This window comes from Sparus aurata, chromosome 1 (assembly GCF_900880675.1).
Source record: "Sparus aurata chromosome 1, fSpaAur1.1, whole genome shotgun sequence".
Lineage (NCBI taxonomy): Eukaryota > Metazoa > Chordata > Actinopteri > Spariformes > Sparidae > Sparus > Sparus aurata.
Genome location: NC_044187.1, coordinates 10,026,493 through 10,048,688, shown reverse-complemented (window position 1 = coordinate 10,048,688; position 22,196 = coordinate 10,026,493). Strand labels below are relative to the sequence as shown.

Genomic DNA, 22,196 nt, shown 5'->3' with positions numbered 1-22,196 from the left:
CAGACGTTTTTTTTTTTTTAAGCCTTTGCGTCACGGCTGTAACAATGTTTACGTCAGTGTGACAGGCTGTCCTGTGTTTATATCATATACAAGTGTGTCCTCGTAGAGTTTCCGTAGGATGTGTTGTTCACGTGTGTGACAGAAGAATTTGGGGCTCCAGAAGAAGCTGCATGTAATGATGTTGTTGGCTATGTTGCATTGTGGGTAATGTAGGAGCCAGGTGTCAAAAAGGATGAAGAATGTGTGCATTGTACATCAACCTCACTTTCACATGGAAATAAGGTCTTTGTATGTAAAATATTCTTTTACAAAGTAACTATAGCTGACAAGTAAACGTAGTAGACTAAAAGGTGCACTGGATGACTAATAATATAGTAAAGTACTAGTACGTAACATACAGTGAAACCGTTCGTAGCACAAATAGGCCTCCATCAAAACCTGACATTTTTAAATTGGATCTTAATACTTCAGTGTGAGTCTGGCAGCTTTCTTCTTCTTCTTCTTCTTTATTCTTCTTCATACAGCAGAATACCACGTAGCACATCATCTACAAATTGTGCTCGTCCATAAATTAACAACAGACATTTCAAGTATTAAATAACACGTTGCAGAACAAAAAATAAAGTCTATAGTTTGCAAAATGACATACATGAAGGGTTTTTTTCGGCTGCAACATCAGAGAGTTCACATTCCACTCATGTAAATGGCGTTTAAAAAAATTATTCAAAAGTTCCTTTAAAAAATTGATGGAATTGTCAAAAGTGTATTCCTTCATTACACTAAACTATTGTACTACTTCGCTGGAGACTTTTAGAAGACAACTGGTGTTTTTTTCCGATTGTGTGTGACACCAGCGCTTTCACACCAAGTGTGCCCAGTTTGAGGGTCCTCTGGTAGATTCCGCTGTCAAAGTTTTTCTGGAACTGGCGAAGTGTTCAGCAATACATTTTGACCGGTCTGTTGGCAAAATGCCACTTTTGTTCCTGGATAGTTCAGAAAGAAGTACAACACACGGTGCTAACTGTGAATCTCACCAACACTTTTCCCAAAACAAAATACAAAAAAAAAGCAACGATGGAAGCGGTATATATTGAAGACCTAACTAAATGTAATTTAATACCTATATGCAATGGACTTATTTAAGGCTTTTTAAGGCCTAAAATTGAGAATGTCAAATTTAAGACTTGACCCTGCACAAACCCTGTGCTTGAAAGTTTGACCAAATGACTCGTGTCATGTCTGTAAAGTACCCCAAACACATATCAAATAAACTTATTCACTGATACCAATATGTATGTGATGACAAAAGTGGCTGTTAATATGGACCAGCCTATAGATCACCGGGGCTCGAATGAAGAGGGGTTTTCTGCTGCAACATAAGAGAGTTCACATTCCACTCATGTAAACGGATTTTAAAAATGGTTCAAAAGTTCCTCAAAAATTAATGGAATTGTCAAAAATGTGTTCCGTCATTACACTGAACTATTGTACCACTTCTCGATGGACTCTCATATGAGCCTTCAGTAGATTTCCCTTATCAAATTGTATCCCACAGATGTCGCACGGATACATCTTGTCATCTGTGTGGTTTCTCATGTGGACCGACAGGTTGCTAGAACGTCTGAAAGCTTTTCCGCAGAATTGGCAAGAAAATGGCTTCTCACCTGTGTGAAGTCTTATATGACAGTTTAATGCTGATCTCTGAGTGAATCTTGTCCCACAAGTGTCGCAAGCGAATGGCTTTTCACCTGTGTGGACCCTCTGGTGCATAACAAATTGGGACTTATACTTAAAACTGCGCCACATGTGCCACATTTAAATCCCTTTTGAGCTGTGTGAGCATCACAGTGACTTTTCCAATGCCTTTTCTCTGGTTCTGGCTCTGCAGTGCTAGTTGATCCTGAGTCTCCATGTTTGCCTCCTTCCTGATCTTGGCTCTCAGCTACATGAGAGTTGTGAGAGAGAAGCTGAGGGTCACTTCCTAGTTCTGGTTCACTGTGGTCACTTTCTAGTTCTGGTTCACTGTGGTCACTTTCTTCATAAGGAGGAATCAACATAGAGGTATCAGTCTCCTGCTTCAGTGCAAGCTGCTCTCCCTCCTGACTGCTGCAGAGTTCCTCCTGCTCCTCTTTAATCTGTGGAGGTTCTGGTTCCTCTTTGTCCAGAATGGAGTTCCTCTCCTGGTTACTGAGTACTTGATCAGCAAGAACCTCGTCCTTCATACAGACATCTTGCTGTGGGAGCTCTGGAGGGACACAGAGTAAAAGGAAAAGGATACTACTGTGATGGTGAATAAGAAAAACGCACAGGCGAGCAGATTAAGACCACCGAGTATTAAAACATCTGGGATTATAAACAAAACGATTTTCTGTCTCTATTCGAAATAATGAAATTTTACTCACCTATCCTGTGTAACTTTACTTCGGGTTTCCAGGCGACATCCAGCAGTTTGCGCTGACGGTCGATCTCCTCCTCGTATTTGACGATAGTTTTCTGAATAACTCCGAATATTGCTTCAGCAGCAGCAGTTAGTCGCTCGTTGATTAAACCTCTCAAACACTCGACGGAAGACATTGTTGGTTATCTACAACTAAAAGATTCAGCTGCAGAACAACCACACCGGTAATACAAAACACGTCTCTCGCTGCTCTAGTGTTTACTTCCGCTGGCTGTCACACCGTTAGGTTCCGTCAGTGGAAGTGTTCGAGTTTTTTCGTTCCGCATTCAAACTACTGTTCAACGTCTTACTAGCTTAATTTCAGAGACTTTAGTTGTTTCCTTTCAACTGACTTTGGGCTCATTCACAGACACTAATAACGTTTTTTTTATGGAATTACAATGAAGTCAGCTCCGACGTTCACTGATGAACCAGACTCTTTCAGTGAACACAGACATTCAGCAGCCGGCGCCGTTCTTCTGTTTACTTCCGCTTGGTGTTACACCGTTAATGTTCCGTCAGAGGAGTTCGTGGTTTCTTTTGTTCCGCCAGAAATTGTTGACATTTTTACAGATGGTATTTTCAAACCGTTTGCGTCATGGCTGAAAATTACTGTCTCAGCAGTAACAGTACATACATTTTTAGTCTTCAAAATCAAAATAGGAACTCCTGTGTTAGTTGAAATGTGTCCCTCAGTGATGTATTACTTTCTCATTAAAACCTTTTATTGAAAAATGTACTGACAAAAAGGGCAAGTCCACAAACTTTACACATTGAAGTGTGTTCCCAGGTCTCAGGAGATTTAAAATTAAATACATATGACTGTGAAATTTAGAATAGTGGCAGTAAATGTAACATAAAATAAAAGCATTTCTCAACAGCTGAGGTTTTAAATGCAATCTTTACACTTCAGTGTGAATCTGATATTATTACATTGTTGCCATAGAAAACTTCATTTTCAGATTAAATAAATGAGACTAGAAATGGCTGAACACCATCAATAATCTGTGTTTGCCCCCCCCCCCCCAACCCAGAAGTACATCCAGTTGAACCAATGACAGAATACATAAAAATATACAATCAAATGACATGCAGAAGACAGAAAATAAAACAAAACCTAAATGACTCTAGTTGGCAGGATGAGAACACAGATACTGGATTTTTGGGACCGATGGTGATATTAGGGAGTAAAAAAAACAAGATCGATAAATCAGCCAATATCCTTTATTTATAGAATATATTCGGTATGTGTTGAGAATATATTCATACACACATTTTTGTAGCGACCCCTCAAAAGTGGTTATCAAAAAATTGTGACAGATATGTAATGGAAGCAGGATATTTTACTTGTGTTTTGTTCTCATGAAGACCAGATACTGCAGGTAAGACTTGACTCAGGACTCGTCTTGTCAAGACCAAAAAAAAATGACTTGGGACCTGCTTGAGAGTCGGACCAAATGACTCGTGTCACATGTCTGTAAAGTACCCTAAACATCTTTAACTACATAAGGTTTTATTAAAAGAAATTTTCATATCGACACATATCGAAAAAACTGATTCATTGATTTCAATATATATGTGATGACAAAAGTGGCTGTTAATATGGACCAGCCTATAGATCAGTGGGGCTGGACTGAAGAGGGGTTTTCGGCCGCAACATCAGAAAGTTCACAGTCCACTCATGTAAATGGTGTTTCAAAAAATTATTCAAAAGTTCCTCAAAAATTGATGGAATTGTCAAAAATGTGTTCCTTCATTACACTAAACTCTTGTACCCGTTTCTAGATGGACTCTCATATGAGACTTCAATGTTGCTCTCTGAGTGAATCTTTTCCCGCAGGTGTTGCACATATGCAGCTTCTCACCAGTGTGGACTCTTGCATGAGCGTTTAATGCTGATATTTGAGTAAATCTTTTCCCACAGGTGTCACACGGATACGGCTTCTCACCTGTGTGGATTCTTGTATGAGTGTTTAATGCTGATATTTGACAAAATCTTTTCCCACAGGTGTTGCAGGGAAACGGCTTCTCGCCCGTGTGGATTCTTGTATGAGTGTTTAATGCTGATATTTGACTAAATCTTTTCCCGCAGGTGTCGCACGGATATGGCTTCTCACCTGTGTGGATTCTCATGTGGGCCGACATGTTACTAGAACATCTGAAATCTTTTCCACAGATTCGGCAAGAAAATGGCTTCTCACCTGTGTGGAGTTGTGTATGACTGTTTAATGATGATTTCTGATTGAATTTTTGCCCACAGGTGTTGCAGGAAAACGGCTTCTCACCCGTGTGGATTCTTGCATGAGTGCTTAATGCTGATCTCTGTCGGAATCTTTTCCCACAGGTGTTGCACGGATACGGCTTCTCACCAGTGTGGGTTCTCTGGTGTATCATAAAATGGGATTTATAATTCAATGTTTTGCCACACGTGTCACATTTAAATCCCTTTTGAGCTGTGTGAGCAACACAGTGACTGCCTGACACAGCAGAGTTTTGTATATTGTTAGTGTGACTTTTTAAATGCCTTTTCTTTGCTTCTGGCTCTGCGGCTCTAGTTGCTCCTGAGTCCCCATGTTTGCCTCCTTCCTGATCTTGGCTCTCAGCTACATGAGAGTTGTGAGAGAAGAGCTGGTGGTCACTTTCTTCATAAGGAGTGTTCCACGTAGAGGTATCAGTCTCCTGCTTCAGTACAAGCTGCTCTCCCTCCTGACTGCAGCAGAGTTCCTCCTGTTCCTCTTTAATCTGTGGAGGTTCTGGGTCCTCTTGGTCCAGACTGGAGTTCCTCTCCTGGTTACAGAGCAGCTGGTCAGCCAGAACCTCGTCCTCCATACAGACATGCTGCTGTGGGAGCTCTGGAGGGACACAGAGTAAAAGGAAAAGGATACTACTGTGATGGTGAATAAGAAATACACACAGGGGGGCAGATTTGGACCCTTGTGTATTTAAACATCTGGGATTATAAATAAAACGAATTTCAGTCTCTATTCGAAGTAATCAAGTTTTACTCACCTATCCTGTGTAACTTTACTTCAGGTTTCCAGACGACATTCAGCAGTTTTCGCTGACGGTCGATCTCCTCCTCGTATTTGACGATAGTTTTCTGAATAACTCCGAATATTTCTTCAGCAGCAGCAGTTAGTCGCTCGTTGATGAAACCTCTCAAACACTCGACGGAAGACATTGTTGGTTATCTACAACTAAAAGATTCAGCTGCACAACAACCACACCGGTAATTCAAAAAACGTCTCTCGCTACTCTGGTGTTTACTTCCGCTGGCTGTCACACCGTTAGGTTCCGTCAGTGGAAGTGTCCGAGTTTTTTTGTTCCGCGTTCAAACTACGGTTCTACGTCTTACTCGCTTAATTTCAGAGACTTTAGTTGTTTTCTTTCAACTGACTTTGAGCTCATTCACAGACAACGATAAAGTTTTTTTTATGGAATTACAATGAAGTCAGCTCCGACGTTTACTGATGAACCAGACTCTTTCAGTGAACACAGACATTCAGCGGCAGGTCCGCTGTTCTTCTGTTTACTTCCGTTATGTGTTACACCGTTAATGTTCCGTCAGAGGAGTTCGTGGTTTCTTTTGTTCCGCCTGAAATTGTTGGCATTTTTACTGATCGTATCTTAAAACAGTTTGCGTCATGGCTGTAAATTACCGTCTCAGCAATAACCGTGCAGAAATCTTTAGTCTTTAAAATCAAAAGAGGAACTTTTGTGTTAGTTGAAATGTGTCCCTCAGTGATGTATTACTTTCTCATTAAAACCTTTCATTGAAAAATGTACTGACAGAAAGGGCAAGTCCACAAATTTTACACATTAAAGTGTGTTAACAGGTCTCAGGAGAGTACTACAGCAAATTAAATACATATGACTGTGAAATTTAGAATAGTAGCAGTATATGTAACATAAAATGAAAGCCTTTCTCAGAATCTGATGTTTTAAATGCAAGCCTTAGACTTACTTCAGTGTGATTCTGGTATTATTACAATGTCGCCATAGAGAGCTTCATTGTCAGATTAAATAAATGAGACTAGAAATGGCTGAACACCATCTATAATCTGTGTTTGCCCCCAACCCAAAAGTACATCCACTTGAAACAATGATAGAATACACAAAATAATACAATCAAATGACATGCAGAAGACAGAAAATAAAACAAAACCTAAACGAGTCTAGTTGGCAGGATGAGAACACAGATACTGGATTTTTGGAACATGGCGATATTAGGGAGTAAAAAAGAAAAAAAAAGATTGATAAATCAGCCAATATCCTTTATTTATAGAATATATTTGGTTTATGTTGAGAATATATTCATACACACATTTTTGTAGTGACCCCTCAAAAGTGGTTATCAAAAAATGTGCGACAGATATGTAATGGAAGCAGGATATTTTACTTGTCTTTTGTTCTCATAAAGACCAGATACTGCAGGTAAGACTTGACTCAGGACTCGTCTTGTCAAGACCAAGAAAAAATAACTTGGGACCTGCTTGAGAGTCGGACCAAATGAGTCATGTCACATGTCTGTAAAGTACCCTAAACATCTTTAAATACAGAAGGTTTTATCAAAACAAGTTTTCATATCGACACATATGGAATAAACATATTCTTTGATTTCAATATATATGCGATGACAAAAGTGGCTGTTAATATGGACCAGCCTATAGATCAGTGGGGCTGGACTGAAGAGGGGTTTTCGGTTGCAACATCAGAAAGTTCACAGTCCACTCATGTAAATGGTGTTTCAAAAATGATTCAAAAGTTCCTCAAAAATTGATGGAATTGTCAAAAATGTGTTCCTTCATTACACTAAACTCTTGTACCCGTTTCTAGATGGACTCTCATGTGAGACTTCAATGTTGCTCTCTGAGTGAATCTTTTCCCGCAGGTGTTGCACATATGTAGCTTCTCACCTGTGTGGACTCTTGCATGAGCGTTTAATGCTGATATTTGAGTAAATCTTTTCCCACAGGTGTCACAGGGAAACGGTTTCTCACCCGTGTGGACTCTTGCATGAGTGTTTAATGCTGATATTTGAGTAAATCTTCTCCCACAGGTGTTGCACGGATACGGCTTCTCACCTGTGTGGATTCTCATGTGGGCCGACAAGTTACTAGAACTTCTGAAATCTTTTCCACAGTATTGGCAAGAAAATGGCTTTTCACCCGTGTGAAGTCTTACATGAGCGTTTAATGCTGATCTGTGACTGAAACTTGTCCCACAGGTGTTGCACATATACGGCTTCTCGCCCGTGTGGATTCTTGCATGAGTGTTTAATGCTGATATTTGACCAAATCTTTTCCCGCAGGTGTCGCAGGGAAACGGCTTCTCGCCCGTGTGGAGTCTTCCATGATTCTTTAATGTTGATATTTGACCAAATCTTTTCCCACAGGTGTTGCACTGATACGGCTTCTCACCAGTGTGGGTTCTCTGGTGTATCACCAAATGGGATTCATAATTCATTGTTTTGCCACATGTTTCACATTTAAATCTCTTTTGAGCTGCGTGAGCATCACAGTGACTTTCTGACACAGCAGAGTTTTGTATATTGTAAGTGTGACTTTTGAAATGTCTTTTATTTGCTTCTGGCTCTGCAGCGCTAGTTGATCCTGAGTCTCCATGTTTGCCTCCTTCCTGATTTTGGCTCTCAGCTACATGAGAGTTGTGAGAGAGGAGCTGGTGGTCACTGTTTGGTTCTGGTTCACTGTGGTCACTTTCTTCATAAGGAGGAATCAACATAGAGGTATCAGTCTCCTGCTTCAGTACAAGCTGCTCTCCCTCCTGACTGCAGCAGAGTTCCTCCTGCTCCTCTTTAATCTGTGGAGGTTCTGGTTCCTCTTGGTCCAGACTGGAGTTCCTCTCCTGGTTACAGAGCAGCTGGTCAGCCAGAACCTCGTCCTCCATACAGACATCCTGCTGTGGGAGCTCTGGAGAGAGACAGAGTAAAAGGAAGAGGATACTAATGTTAAGGATGAATAAGAAATACACAGAGGCGAGAAGATCAGGACCCCTGTGTATTCAAACATCTGGGATTATATATGACAATTATTTTACAATTATTGCCAAAATAATGAAGTTTTACTCACCTATCCTGTGTAACTTTATTTCGGGTTTACAGACGACATCCAGCAGTTTGATCTGACGGTCGATCTCCTCCTCGTACTCGAAGATAGTTTTCTGAAAAACTCTGAATATTTCTTCAGCAGCAGCAGTTAGTCGCTCGTTGATGAAATCTCTCAAACACTCGACGGAAGACATTTTTAATGAATAGCAACAAAGTTGGCTCCAAGTTTTCCTGATAAACCAGCCTGGTTCTACATGAGAGTTGTGAGAGAGGATCTGGTGGTCACTGTTTAGTTCTGGTTTACTGTGGTCACTTTCTGGTTCTGGTTCACTATGGTCATTGTTTGGTTCTGGTTCACTGTGGTCACTTTCTTCATAAGGAGGAATCAACATAGAGGTATCAGTCTCCTGCTTCAGTACAAGCTGCTCTCCCTCCTGACTGCAGCAGAGTTCCTCCTGCTCCTCTTTAATCTGTGGAGGTTCTGGTTCCTCTTGGTCCAGACTGGAGTTCCTGTCCTGGTTACAGAGCAGCTGGTCAGCAAGAACCTCGTCCTCCGTACAGACATCCTGCTGTGGGAGCTCTGGAGGGACACAGAGTAAAAGGAAGAGGATACTACTGTGATGGTGAATAACAAATACACAGAGGACGAGCAGAGACCCCCCGAGTATTTAAACTATTGGGATTATATATTAAAACGAATTTCAAATGTATTGCCAAAGTGGTTCATTTCTACTCACCTGTCCTGTGTAACTTTATTTCAGGTTTCCAGACGACATCCAGCAGTTTGCGCTGACGGTCGATCTCCTCCTCGTACTCGACGATAGTTTTCTGAAAAACTCCGAATATTTCTTCAGCAGCAGCAGTTAGTCGCTCTTTGATGAATCCTCTCAAACATTCGACGGAAGACATTTTTAATGAATAGCAACAAAGTCGGCTCCAAGATTTCCTGATAAACCAGCCTGTTTCAGTGCAGTCATGCCAGCCTCCACTGGTCAAACTAGCCCCCAGTTATTTTCTGGTGCCTGGTGCCTGTTTCTCGGCTGACTACCGAGGTATATCCTCAGTGCCTCTTTGCAAAACAAGTGTTATCTCTTGACCTTGGTCTGTCTACTGGAATGCAGCTGTGCTCCTTCTCATTCCCTGGCTTTACTCTCCAATGTATTAACCCCTCACAAAAAGGATTCATGCTTGCAACCTATCTCATTCATCAGCAGGATATGTAAAGCTTGTTTAACAAAACAGTGTATTGGTGCACAGCAATTAAATCACAGTGTCTTAGGCTCAAATCAGGCTGGTGGATAAGAGTGCACAGTAATTTATGGGCAGGTGGTTATCAGTGCATAATGATTCGTCACTGTGGTCAGGAAATACTCAGACAGGTGAAATTAAAATGAATAAATCCTAACAGTAAATGTAGCCGCTTAAAGATTACAATAGTTTTAGAAAGAAGCTATATAGAAACTACTTAAAGCACCAAAACAGTTTGTTTTCTTCACCTAATCGAAGCTTTACAACTCTAGACAGTTTGAACCATGTAGCTTTATTGTGAGAATAAATCCATGAGATCAAAAAACAGCAGAACAGCACGTAGCACAAAGAACATACAAGTACAAAACCAGATAATAACTTTATTTATTTAGCACTTTTAAAAACAAGGTTTACAAAGTGCTTTGACAAACAAAGCAGAACAAATAAAAGGAACACAATTGAAATTACAATTGAAAATGTAGAGCAAACGAATGGAGTAGAAATAGTTAATACTTAATTAAATGTATTAGAGCAACTAGTGCAGTGCCCGTAACAAAAGTGTATTCCTATAAAAAAGTGGGAGGTTAAGGATCTTTTTCATGGATGGCCAAATGAGGCTGTTTGAAGGTGGGACGTCAGGGATATTTAGGTTTGTTGTGAAATCCGATATTCCAGGGTATAATTGGCTGTTTTTTACTATTTTCGATTTTGCCATTATATTTCACCTTAAAAACTATTTACTTGGTGTCATTATTTTTAGCACAACCTCACATGTGTGACTGTACAGTTATTTTTTTATTTTGACAAACTGTATTAACACAATGGACCTAAAATCACAAAAAACCCATAAAATCCGAGTAGAAAAAGTTAGATTTTTTTTACTGTGAAAACCAGAAATAAACAGAAACAACAAACCATTTTTTTTTTTTACTTATAATGCAAATAGAAATTGTTGTTATTGTTACATTTGTGCATACATTTAAAAAATGTACAAAGTAATATGTAACTATTTACATTTAAATGCAGGCAATGCTCAGGTCTGCCTGTGCTCCTTGAGAGCTGCACTGCCTGCTCCACAGTCAGTAGTCTCCTAATTGTTTTGACTCATTAAACGAAAAACCGACTCCACTACACACTAAACACACTAAATCAAACACTACATAACACACTAACTACACACTCCAAACACGCTAAATGTAACAAATCTTTCAACTCTCAATATCTCTGTCCGTCGTTGCCTGTCAATCATCCGCCTAGGTCCCTCCCACAACTTCCTGTTCCTCAACAACCAAACTTGCTGCTTGGACACTTTCGTGACAAAAGCCCGTTTTTACCGCCTCTTCCTGCACCAGACACAAAGCAAACGTGACGGCAATGTTTGCGAAAAAGCGTGGCGGACATTATTTACCCTAGGTCCGGTTTTGGACGTGCCGATGCTTCCGGTCCTTCGCCTCGGGAGGTGGGCCGTGTAGCTAGCCGCTAGCAGCTAGCTAGCGGCTAGCTACACACGAACATCCACAGATTCCGATTCCACTTTGTTGCCGCGCGTCTCCAGATCTCCTCAGACCCGAACAGATTCGGTCCGGACTCGTTTAATCTCATTAATCCACAACAGCCAGTTTAGATGCACAGAACAGAAATGGACCGAACCCCCGGCAAAATCCAGGTTCAGCACGCGCCGCTGCAGGTATAAATCCGCTTGTTTGTTCAGGTACGTCGTGGGCTTGAGCTCTGCAGTGATTGGCTCTGGTGCGCACGTGACTGTGGTGGATCTGGTGGACTATGCTTGGCGGAATTTGTAAAGCATTTATGAAATAATTTATTCACGGTATCATTGCAGTCCAAACAAATGCTTAGATGCACACCACTGAACCACGCAGCAGCCATGTTGAAAGTCTCGGGTCAGTGTGATCCTGATCCGCAGAGATATTTGACCAGCAAACACATACACACACAGACAGACAGAGATTCCGTGCATTTATAGATAGATAAAGAGATTTCATATAAGAACAATAGAAACAGATAAGGAATCTTAGACCATTAAGTAAATACATAATGGAGTAAAGTGCAGCAACACTGGGAAGATGAAAATAAGTGAAAAATAAATAAATTATAAATAAAACTCAAAAGTTAAAAATTAAGAAGTAAAAAGGAGACAACATCACAAAAAGGCAAGTCTATAAAAATGAGTTTTAAGAAGTGATTTAAAAGAAGTTACAGATTACATGCTGCTGACAAAAGGCTCCAACACCACTAGAGAGAGTTTCTCTCTGGCAAAGGTAAACATGTTTAAGCAATATCACACGAGGGAGTGAGGTTGTTCTGTATAACAGCACTGGTGCGATTTGGTTGTAGGCACGAGGCCGCAGATAATCACACCAGTGCTGTTATACGGAACAACCTCACGACCACGAGTATGATATTGCTTTTATACAACAGTTCTACAAGCGCATTTTATTAGTTAACAGTAGTAAACCACAAGAGATTATGATTTGTTTATATAGTTAATCATTTATTTGGCTCCGCCAACACAAATAGTTCCATAACTGGAAGGGAGACTAGGCTGTTGCCAGGCAACACGTAAACATTTCCTACAGACCGCTACAATGTCTGCATATTACCGCTACTTGTATCATTTACATTTATCTGAATGTTTACATTTATTGTGCAACCACTAAAATAAGAGTCCAGTGACAGTTGCTTCGGTGGCATGATGTGTGTTTCTGATGAAACATCGACGACATGTTAAGTTGGAAGCCACATATAAGATAGCTAAAAAGGAAGTTGGCCAGGAGTGTGTCCATACTCTGGAAAGCACAAAAAATATTAAATCAAAAAGCACTTCATCTGTTGTACTGTGCACTCGTCTCTCCACACCTGCAATACTGTGCAGAGGTGTGGGGACACACATATAAAGGCTCCACACAGCCTTTGTTAATACTCCAAAAAAGAGCTTTGAGAATCTTACATTATGCCAACTATAGGGCACACACAAATCAGTTATTTATTGAATCAAGAATACTTAAACTATATGACTTAATAAACTATCGCACACTACAAATGATGTACAAGGCTGCTAACAAAAGCCTCCCTCATAATTTGCAAATACTCTTCCTAGACAGAGAGGAGAGACACAATCTCAGAGGGGAACATGATTTTCAGGCAAAGTAAAGTACGAACTACGTTAAAATCCTTTTCTTTATCGGTCAAAGGTGTTAAACAATGGAATGTGCTAGAAGAAGATGTCAAAAAATCAGCAACACTAAGTGGCTTCAAGAAAAAGTATGTACATTCAATCGTTGATCAGTACAGATCAATACAGGAGGGTTGATAAAGGTCAGAGGCACGAATCAACAGACACTGTGCAGACGATGTGTTGAGACGGCATGTGAGCATAACAAATACCATTCTGTACCCAAACAATAAGTTGAACCTGAGAAAATTGTATGGTCCAAGGCCAATGCCAGTTGTACATAGCAGGATGTTGTTATAATGTGTATCAACAATGTGAGATAGGCAAGCCTGGCTATAAGATGAGGCTATAAGATGAGACTGTTGTTCACTCATGATGGACTAATATGGACACATGTGCAGACACACATGTAATCTGTATGTACTGTCTCGAGCTTGAATTCAGCTCTGTATGCTACTGCTGTAATATGTTTTGTCAAAGGTCATAACAAAAGAAGTTGTTAAGTAAAAAAAAAAGAAAAGAAAATGTAAAATGCAAAAGACAAGAAAAGATCAGGATGAAGATTTTATCCTGTGGGTAATGGGGGCGGGACTTGATAAGCTTTGGCTTCTCCCGCTTTTCCCTTTCGGCCATGTGTATTGTATTATTTGAACAATGATGAAATGTGATGTTTATGAATTGACATGCCCGAAATAAACAACATAAATAAATAAATAAATAAATAAATTAACAGCTCGATCAGACAGTATGTTGCTCCATCGTTTCCGGCTCTCCACAGATGGTCTCCAGTAACTTTTTAGCGAGCTTTCAGACCTGTGAAATAAGTTTTTGTTTAGATATGTATTTTATGTTCGGACTGCGACACAGTATCAATGAATCAAAAGCATCTCACCTACGCCCACTCACTGCCATGATCTCCCTCGCCTCGAGTCCCGCATCAGACAGTTTCTGTATGGCAGTGGCTCTCAGGCTGTGGTTGGTGTAAGACGTGTGTGTCGCTGCCTCCTTGCACATCCTGGGTAACATCTGTGACAGCTGGTTTACTCCCAGGGGAACGGCGGTATACCAGAAGCTGTCTGTCGCCACTGTTACCCTCCTCGGCTGCAGATACAGGGCCTTTGCGCATCAAGCGGAATTTTCTTTAGATATTTTTTGAGCGACGTAACCGGGCAGAGCGCATTTCCTCGCTCCTCATACATAGCGCCCCTCCGGTTTTCTCTGTCTCTCTCCAGTGGGTCTTTATGATTTTTTGTTTCTTCGTTGAACGTCATGGTGAAATATTTTGCCCCATTGTTGTCACATTTAAGGACGAATGAGTCAGGTTTGAGATCCCGATTCCCCTCTTTGCCCCTGCGTCCAAAGTGCAACTGAATATCATACCAGACCTTGTTCAGTAAGCCTTTCGGATTGTCCGGGCTCAGGGCTGCACAGTATTTTAAGATGCGCTGGTCTTCAGGTGAGATCGGGGGGTGGTGTGTTGTTCTGTCCTTCCCTGCCCTTATCTCTTTGACGACTCCTTTGAAGACATTGGGCCTCATTCATGAACCGTTCTTACGAACAAATCTGTTCTTAAGTCCCGCTTACGTAGATTTTAAGAAGATTGTGGCATTCATGAATTTTTTCTTATCTAGGATAACCCTAACCCTAGGCAAGAACAAATCCTACGAACACTCAGGAGCACTCTTACGCACATTTCAGTGCCGAAATGTTGGCATGGTTGTGTTTTCTTCTCTTGTGTCGTTCAATAAAATGCAATATTACAGTGATAATTCTGTCATATTTCTTCATTTATTTATTTATTTCATATTTTGGGTAATTTACAAAGAATTTAAATTCTAAAATAAATTAAATGTGCCAATGATTTAGGATAAATCAAGTAAATTGGAAACATGCCATCAATTAGTAACCCCCCCACGCTATTTATACGTGGCATTTCTCCATCCAAGGCCCGCAAAACAATGGCATATATATTGCTCCTGCGGCTTTCATCAATGTAAGAACACAGCTGCGAACAATTGAGGCTTACGAACGAGTTGGTGAATCTGACGTAGGGTTTTCTTAAGGAACCTCTTAAGAACAACTTAAGAAAGAATCTAAGAAGATTCTTAAGAAGATATTGGTGAATGAGGCCCATTGTTAGCTGGTATAAACTCCGGGGCCTGCATTAAGTTCCATGAATGGCTCACCGGAGGTTCGTTGATGTAACGGTTTAATCCAGCCCGAAGTCCCAGGTAGCTGCTGATGCTGTACAGCTCTCCTTTAGTTGTCCGGATCGATCCATAAAACTGCCTCAACACTGTGTTCAGCTCGCTCTGACTAACTGACGGAAAGTTGATCTGGATATTTTTCAGATTCAGCCAAGTCTGGAGGCAGTTCAGAGCCCAGGTTGTCTGCTTTACAGTGTTGGCTTCATTTTTGCTCTTCTCTGATTTGTCGAGGTCAGCTGATGTCATATCAACACACCTGGCTTGCGCTGATGTATCCTGGCCTCTCTCCTTCCCTTCGTCCTCCTCTGAGTCTGACCATTCGTAATTCAAATCAAACGTAATTCTTGGAAATATGTCCATCTTTGCGGTGCGAAGTTTGCCACAGTCCAACACAAGTTGGCAACTGATGTAACGTTAATTATCGGTAATTGGAACGCCTGCGCAGCGGAGTGATATGTCTGTAAAAAGTCCCAGTGCGGTTGTACTCTATATCAGCACTCATGGAATGCCTCTTGTCCAACCAAAACACACGTGGTCGGAACTAACTGTTGTATAATCTATATCATTACATTAACATGTGTAACAATGCAGCTCCTCACCTCTGACAGTTATCTGATGTACCTTAGCAGCTGAGACAGACTGAAGCATCTCTGACTGACAGCTGTTGAAGTTATACTGCTCCTCACCAGGATATATATTAATAATCTGTGACAGTGATTGATGTCGGTATATAGAGCTATTTACCACTTATCTTGATGACAAAATATCCCTTACAGCAGGTTTAAGTCTGAGCAACCTCCTGGGTTTCGCAGGTACTCAGATTTTCACCTTCATGTATTCTTACGTGCCTTTTCATCTGTGACTCTGTGCCGCATGTTTGGCAAAGGTAAGGCTTCTCACCTGTGTGTGCACTCATGTGGTCCAACAAGATGGTGCTACGTTTGAAAGCTTTACCACAGGTGTTGTAAAGGTATGGCTTCTCACCTGTGTGGCTTCTCATGTGGACCATCTAGTCAGTAGAAGTTCTGAAATCTCTTCCACAGGTTTGGCAAGAAAATTGCTTTTCACCTGTGTGGATTGTAAAGTGATCATTTAAGTCAGCCTTCCGCGTAAATCTCTCCCACATGTCACATTTTTAAAGCCTTTTAGTATTGTGAACATAATTTCTTTTCTTTGGTTCTGGCTCTGCAGCTCTAGTTGATCCCGAGTCTCTATGTTTGTGGAGGTTCTGGGTCCTCTTAGTCCAGACTGGAGGTAAACACATTTTCACCTACATGAATTTTTATGTGACTTTATCTGTGATGATGAACAGAACCTCATCCCACAGGTGTTGCAAAGATATGGCTTCTCACCTGTGTGGACTCTCATGTGGTCCAACAAGTTACTATTAGATCTGAAACCCTTTCCACAGGTTTTGCAAGGATATGGCTTCTCACCTGTGTGGAGTCTCATGTGGATCTTCAAGTAACTAGAAGAACTGAAATCCTTTCCACAGGTTTTGCAAGGAAATGGCTTCTCACCTGTGTGGACTCTCATGTGGCGCAACAAGTTACTGGAAGTTCTGAAACCCTTTCCACAGGTTTTGCAGGGAAATGGCCTCTCATCTGTGTGGACTCTCATGTGGCACAACAATTTACTAGAAGTTCTGAAATTCTTTCCACAGGTTTTGCAACAATATCGCTTCTCACCTGTGTGGAGTCTTTTATGACTGTTTAATGTTGATCTGTGACTGAATCTTGTCCCACAGGTGTTGCAAGAAAATGGCTTCCCACCTGTGTGAACTCTAATGTGGTCTAATAAGTTACTAGAAGATCTGAAATCCTTTCCACAGGTTCTGCAAGAAAATGGCTTCTCACCTGTGTGAACTCTCATATGAAGAATTAATGATTTTCTCATTCTGAATCTTTTCCCACAGCAGTTGCAAGAAAATGGCCTTTCACCTGTGTGGATTGTAAGGTGAGCATTTAAGTCAGCCTTCCGCGTAAAATTTCTCCCACATGTGTCACATTTAAAAAGCCTTTTATTATTGTGAACATCATTTCCTTTCTCTGGTTCTGGCTCTGCAGCGCTAGTTAATCCTGAGTCTCCATGTTTGCCTCCTTCCTGATCTTGGCTCTCAGCAACATGAGAGTTGTGAGAGAGGAGCTGGTGGTCACTGTTTGGTTCTGGTTTACTGTGGTCACTTTCTTCATAAGGGGGAATCAACATAGAGGTATCAGTTTCCTGCTTCAGTACAAGCTGCTCTCCCTCCTGACTGCTGCAGAGTTCCTCCTGTTCCTCTTTAATCTGTGGAGGTTCTGGTTCCTCTTGGTCCAGACTGGAGGTCAACACATTTTCACCTTCATGAATTTTCATGTGCCTTTTCATCTGTGATGACCAACAGAACCTCATCCCACAGGTGTTGCAATGGTAAGGCTTCCAACCTGTGTGGAGCCTTTTATGACTGTATAATGTTGATCTTTGACTGAATCTTTTCCCACAGGTGTTGCACAAATATGGTTTCTCACCTGTGTGAACTCTCAGGTGCAAATTCAAGTCGCAGTTATACTTAAACATTTTCCCACATGTATCACATTTGTAGGGATTTTTACCTCCGTGTCCTTTAAGCCTTTTCTTTGGTTCTGGCTCTGCAGCTGTAGTTGATCCTGAGTCTCCATGTTTGCCTCCTTCCTGATCTTGGCTCTCAGCTACATTAGAGTTGTGAGAGAGGAGCTGGTGGTCACTTTCTTCATAAGGAGGAATCAACATAGAGGTATCAGTCTCCTGCTTCAGTACAAGCTGCTCTCCCTCCTGACTGCTGCAGAGTTCCTCCTGCTCCTCTTTAATCTGTGGAGGTTCTGGTTCCTCTTGGTCCAGACTGGAGTTCCTCTCCTGGTTACAGAGCAGCTGGTCAGCCAGAACCTTGTCCTCCATACAGACATCCTGCTGTGGGAGCTCTGGAGGGACACAGAGTAAAAGGAAGAGGATACTACTGTGATGGTGAATAACAAATACACACAGGCGAGAAGATGAGGACCCCTGAGTATTTAAACATCTGGGATTATAAATAAAACGAATTTCAGTCTCTATTCGAGGTAATAAAGTTTTACTCACCTATCCTATGTAACTTTATTTCGGGTTTACAGACGACAATCAGCAGTTTGCGCTGACGGTCGATCTCCTCCTCGTACTCGACGATAGTTTTCTGAAAAACTCCGAATATTTCTTCAGCAGCAGCAGTTAGTCGCTCGTTGATGAAACCTCTCAAACACTCGACGGAAGACATTTTTGGATATCTACAAGTAAAAGATTCAGCTGCACAACAACCACACCGGTAATTCAAAACACGTCTCTCGCTGCTCTAGTGTTTACTTCCGCTGGCTGTCACACCGTTAGGTTCCGTCAGTGGAAGTGTTCGAGTTTTTTTTTTTCCGTTCCGCATTCAAACTACTGTTCAACGTCCTACTCGCATAATTTCAGAGAATTTTGTCGTTTCCTTTTAACTGACTTTGAGCTCATTTACAGACAATAATAAAGTAGTTTTCATGGAATTACAATGAAGTCAGCTCCGACGTTTACCGATGAACCAGACTCTCTCAGTAAACACACGGACATTCAGCCGCTGGCGCCGTTCTTCTGTTTACTTCCGCTTGATGTTACACCGTTAATGTTCCGTCAGATGAGTTTATGGTTTCTTTGTTCCGCCAGAAATTGTTGACATTTTTACAGACCGTATTTTAAAACCGACTCTAGTTGGCAGGATGAGAACACAGATACTGGATTTTTGGGACCGATGACAATATTAGGGAGTAAAAAAAAAAAGAAAAAAGTTTGATAAATCACCAAATATCCTTTATTTATAGAATATATTCGGTATATGTTGAGAATATATTCATACATACATTTTTGTAGTGACCCCTCAAAAGTGGTTATCAAAAAATGTGCGACAGATATGTAATGGAAGCAGGATATTTTACTTGTCTTTTGTTCTCATAAAGACCAGATACTGCAGGTAAGACTTGACTCAGGACTCGTCTTGTCAAGACCGAGAAAAAATGACTTGGGACCTGCTTGAGAGTCGGACCAAATGACTCGTGTCACATGTCTGTAAAGTACCCCAAACATCTTTAACTACATAAGATTTTATTAAAACAAGTTTTCATATCAACACATATCGAATAAACGTATTCATTGATACCAATTTATATGTGATGACAAAAGTGGCTGTTAATATGGACCAGCCTATAGATCAGTGGGGTTGGACTGAAGAGGGGTTTTCGGCTGCAATATCAGAAAGTTCACAGTCCATTCATGTAAATGGTGTTTCAAAAATGATTCAAAAGTTCCTCAAAAATTTATGGAATTGTCAAAAATGTGTTCCTTCATTCCAGTAAACTATTTTACCCGCTTCTCACCTGTGTGGATTCTTGCATGTGCGTTTAATGCTGATATTTGACTAAATCTTTTCCCACAGGTGTCACAGGGAAACGGCTTCTCACCCGTGTGGATTCTCTCATGAGCGTTTAATGCTGATATTTGACTAAATCTTTTCCCACAGGTGTCACAGGGAAACGGCTTCTCGCCTGTGTGGATTCTCTCATGAGCGTTTAATGCTGATATTTGACCAAATCTTTTCCCACAGGTGTCGCACGGATACGGCTTCTCACCTGTGTGGATTCTCATGTGGGCCGACAAGTTACTAGAACTTCTGAAATCTTTTCCACAGTATTGGCAAGAAAATGGCTTTTCACCCGTGTGAAGTCTTACATGAGCGTTTAATGCTGATCTCTGACTGAAACTTGTCCCACAGGTGTTGCACATATACGGCTTCTCGCCCGTGTGGAGTCTTGCATGAGTGTTTAATGCTGATATTTGACCAAATCTTTTCCCGCAGGTGTCGCAGGAAAACGGCTTCTCGCCCGTGTGGAGTCTTGCATGAGTGTTTAATGCTGATATTTGACCAAATCTTTTCCCGCAGGTGTCACAGGAAAACGACTTCCTGTCCGTGTGGAGTCTTCCATGATTCTTTAATGTTGATATTTGACCAAATCTTTTCCCACAGGTGTTGCACTGATACGGCTTCTCACCAGTGTGGGTTCTCTGGTGTATCATCAAATGGGATTTATACTTCATTGTTTTGCCACATGTGTCACATTTAAATCCCTCTTGAGCTGTGTGAGCAACACAGTGACTTTCTGACACAGCAGAGTTTTGTATATTATTAGTGTAACTTTTGAAATGTCTTTCGTTTGATTTTGACTCTGCAGCTCTAGTTGATCCTGAGTCTCCATGTTTGCCTCCTTCCTGATCTTGGCTCTCAGCTCCATGAAAGTTGTGAGAGAGAAGCTGAGGGTCACTTCCTAGTTGTGGTTCACTGTGGTCACTTTCTTCATAAGGAGGAATCAACAGAGAGGTATCAGTCTCCTGCTTCAGTACAAGCTGCTCTCCCTCCTGACTGCAGCAGAGTTCCTCCTGCTCCTCTTTAATCTGTGGAGGTTCTGGTTCCTCTTGGTCCAGACTGGAGTTCCTCTCCTGGTTACAGAGCAGCTGGTCAGCCAGAACCTCGTCCTCCGTACAGACATCCTGCTGTGGGAGCTCTGGAGGGACACAGAGTAAAAGGAAGAGGATACTACTGTGATGGTGAATAACAAATACACATAGGCGAGAAGATGAGGACCCCTGAGTATTTAAACATCTGGGATTATATATTAAAACGAATGTGCATTAATTTTCTAAAATTTAATAAAAATTTCTAAAAAAGAAGTTTTACTCACCTATCCTGTGTAACTTTATTTCAGGTTTCCAGACGACATCCAGCAGTTTGCGCTGACGGTCGATCTCCTCCTCGTACTCGACGATAGTTTTCTGAAAAACTCCGAATATTTCTTCAGCAGCAGCAGTTAGTCGCTCGTTGATGAAACCTCTCAAACACTCGACGGAAGACATTGTTGGTTATCTACAATTAGAAAAATCAACTGCGCAACAACCACACAGGTAATTCAAAACACATTACTCGCGCCTCTGGTGCTTACTTCCGCTGGCTGTCACACTATTAAGTTCCGTCAGTTGACGTGTTCGAGCTTTTTGTTCCGCATGTAAACCTCGGCTGTACGTCCGTCTCGCTTAATTGAACAGAGAATTGAGTTTAAGTTCACATTTTCTGCTGATTGATAACAAGGAGCTGCGATATTTTCCCACTTTTTTTGCCTGTTGTACATCTGAAGGCATGTTTACTTGTTTAAAGGACGAATTCACACAAAAAATGAAATGAAGTCATCATCTACTTACCAGCATTTGGATGGAAAGTTTTATAGTCGACAAAACATATCTGGAGCATCACAGCAAAACAGCATGGCAGAATTCTAATAATGTATTTTCAAATCAATTTTGGATGGGCTGTCAGAGTATTGGAATACTCCGGACAAGCTATATGAAGCAATTTCCTGTTTTTTGTGTTTTATTTTTCAGTTTAAAACAAATCTCCATCTCCAGCTGTTGTTTAGGAGACTGGCGCAACGCTATTTTGCTGTGAAGCTCCAGAAATGTTTTGTCCAGTCATTAGTTATGTCTGTCAATATGCACAAAAATATGGAAATATTGGGTCAAACATAGTATTTCCTCCATATTCACGTGATAAGGAATTGTGTTTAATGCTGAGATCTTAACTAATGTATGTCCAAATGATGGAGCAACACATTTTTTCTTTACTTATGTATAATATCTCTTTTTCAATTGTGACATCTAATAAATAAAGTGTAGAGAAAAAAAAAACGAGGTAATGTAAATGTCTGGCCCCTTGGTACCCTTGGTACTTCATTACAAATGTAATTGAATAAAACTGGCCTACACCAAGACAATGAATCTACCTGGGACATGTGCATTCACTGGTCCTTTGTTATATTTTTTCAGACCCTCAATAAAACACAGAAATAACCAATTTCAAGGTTTGAACGTTGCATGAACTACTTTTATTTCACCGCTAGGGGGTGGCCTCTGCGCAAAACACACACACACACAAACACACACACACACACATACACACAGTCCCCCTCTCTCTCTCTCTCT

The 22,196-nt window shown here is 41.0% G+C and overlaps 3 protein-coding genes across 12 annotated transcripts in view; all 3 read right to left on the bottom strand.

Moving 5' to 3' along the window:
• LOC115584648 (zinc finger protein 665-like) overlaps positions 1-9,568 on the bottom strand; it is a 43,359-nt gene extending 33,791 nt beyond the window's left edge. The window contains exons 1-2 of one of the 2 annotated variants that reach the window (XM_030422204.1): positions 9,242-9,568; positions 8,527-9,084 (exon numbers count right to left, since the gene is read on the bottom strand). In XM_030422204.1, the coding sequence (XP_030278064.1) occupies positions 8,527-9,084; positions 9,242-9,413 (730 nt within the window). In that variant the 5' untranslated portion in view covers positions 9,414-9,568. Of the gene's footprint in view, positions 1-2,402; positions 3,045-8,526; positions 9,085-9,241 lie in introns of those variants that run through there. The other variant, XM_030422220.1, reaches the window with a different exon arrangement.
• Positions 7-22,182, bottom strand: LOC115584837 (zinc finger protein OZF-like). Of its 9 annotated transcripts, none has more exons than XM_030422709.1 (3): positions 20,906-22,182; positions 17,439-18,088; positions 7-2,135 (listed from the first exon to the last, which is right to left on the bottom strand). In XM_030422709.1, exons 1-3 carry the CDS (start codon positions 21,075-21,077, stop codon positions 1,689-1,691), a joined length of 1,269 nt encoding a protein of 422 aa, XP_030278569.1. In that variant the 5' UTR covers positions 21,078-22,182; the 3' UTR covers positions 7-1,688. The 9 variants fall into 9 exon arrangements, with proteins under 9 accessions (XP_030278569.1, XP_030278587.1, XP_030278578.1 ...); XM_030422672.1 differs by lacking the exons at positions 7-2,135; positions 17,439-18,088 and adding exons at positions 6,707-7,233; positions 19,506-20,728; XM_030422681.1 differs by lacking the exons at positions 7-2,135; positions 17,439-18,088 and adding exons at positions 14,986-17,438; positions 20,619-20,728.
• On the bottom strand, positions 7,242-18,928 carry LOC115584953 (zinc finger protein 664-like). The gene is made up of 2 exons (XM_030422924.1): positions 18,246-18,928; positions 7,242-8,367 (listed from the first exon to the last, which is right to left on the bottom strand). The coding sequence occupies exons 1-2, from the start codon at positions 18,415-18,417 to the stop codon at positions 7,250-7,252; spliced, it is 1,290 nt and encodes a 429-aa protein (XP_030278784.1). The 5' UTR covers positions 18,418-18,928; the 3' UTR covers positions 7,242-7,249.
• Positions 22,183-22,196: the final 14 nt, after the last annotated feature.

What these genes read in the sequence shown, in the direction of transcription:
- LOC115584953 (XM_030422924.1), bottom strand. Translation starts at nt 18,417, where the DNA reads ATGTCTTCCGTCGAGTGTTTGAGAGGTTTCATCAACGAGCGACTAACT. An exon ending in AATAAAGTTACATAGGATAG is followed by an intron (nt 8,368 to 18,245) that starts GTGAGTAAAACT and finishes GTCTCTCTCCAG; the next exon opens with AGCTCCCACAGCAGGATGTC.
- LOC115584837 (XM_030422661.1), bottom strand. Translation starts at nt 21,077, where the DNA reads ATGTCTTCCGTCGAGTGTTTGAGAGGTTTCATCAACGAGCGACTAACT. An exon ending in AATAAAGTTACACAGGATAG is followed by an intron (nt 18,089 to 20,905) that starts GTGAGTAAAACT and finishes GTGTCCCTCCAG; the next exon opens with AGCTCCCACAGCAGGATGTC.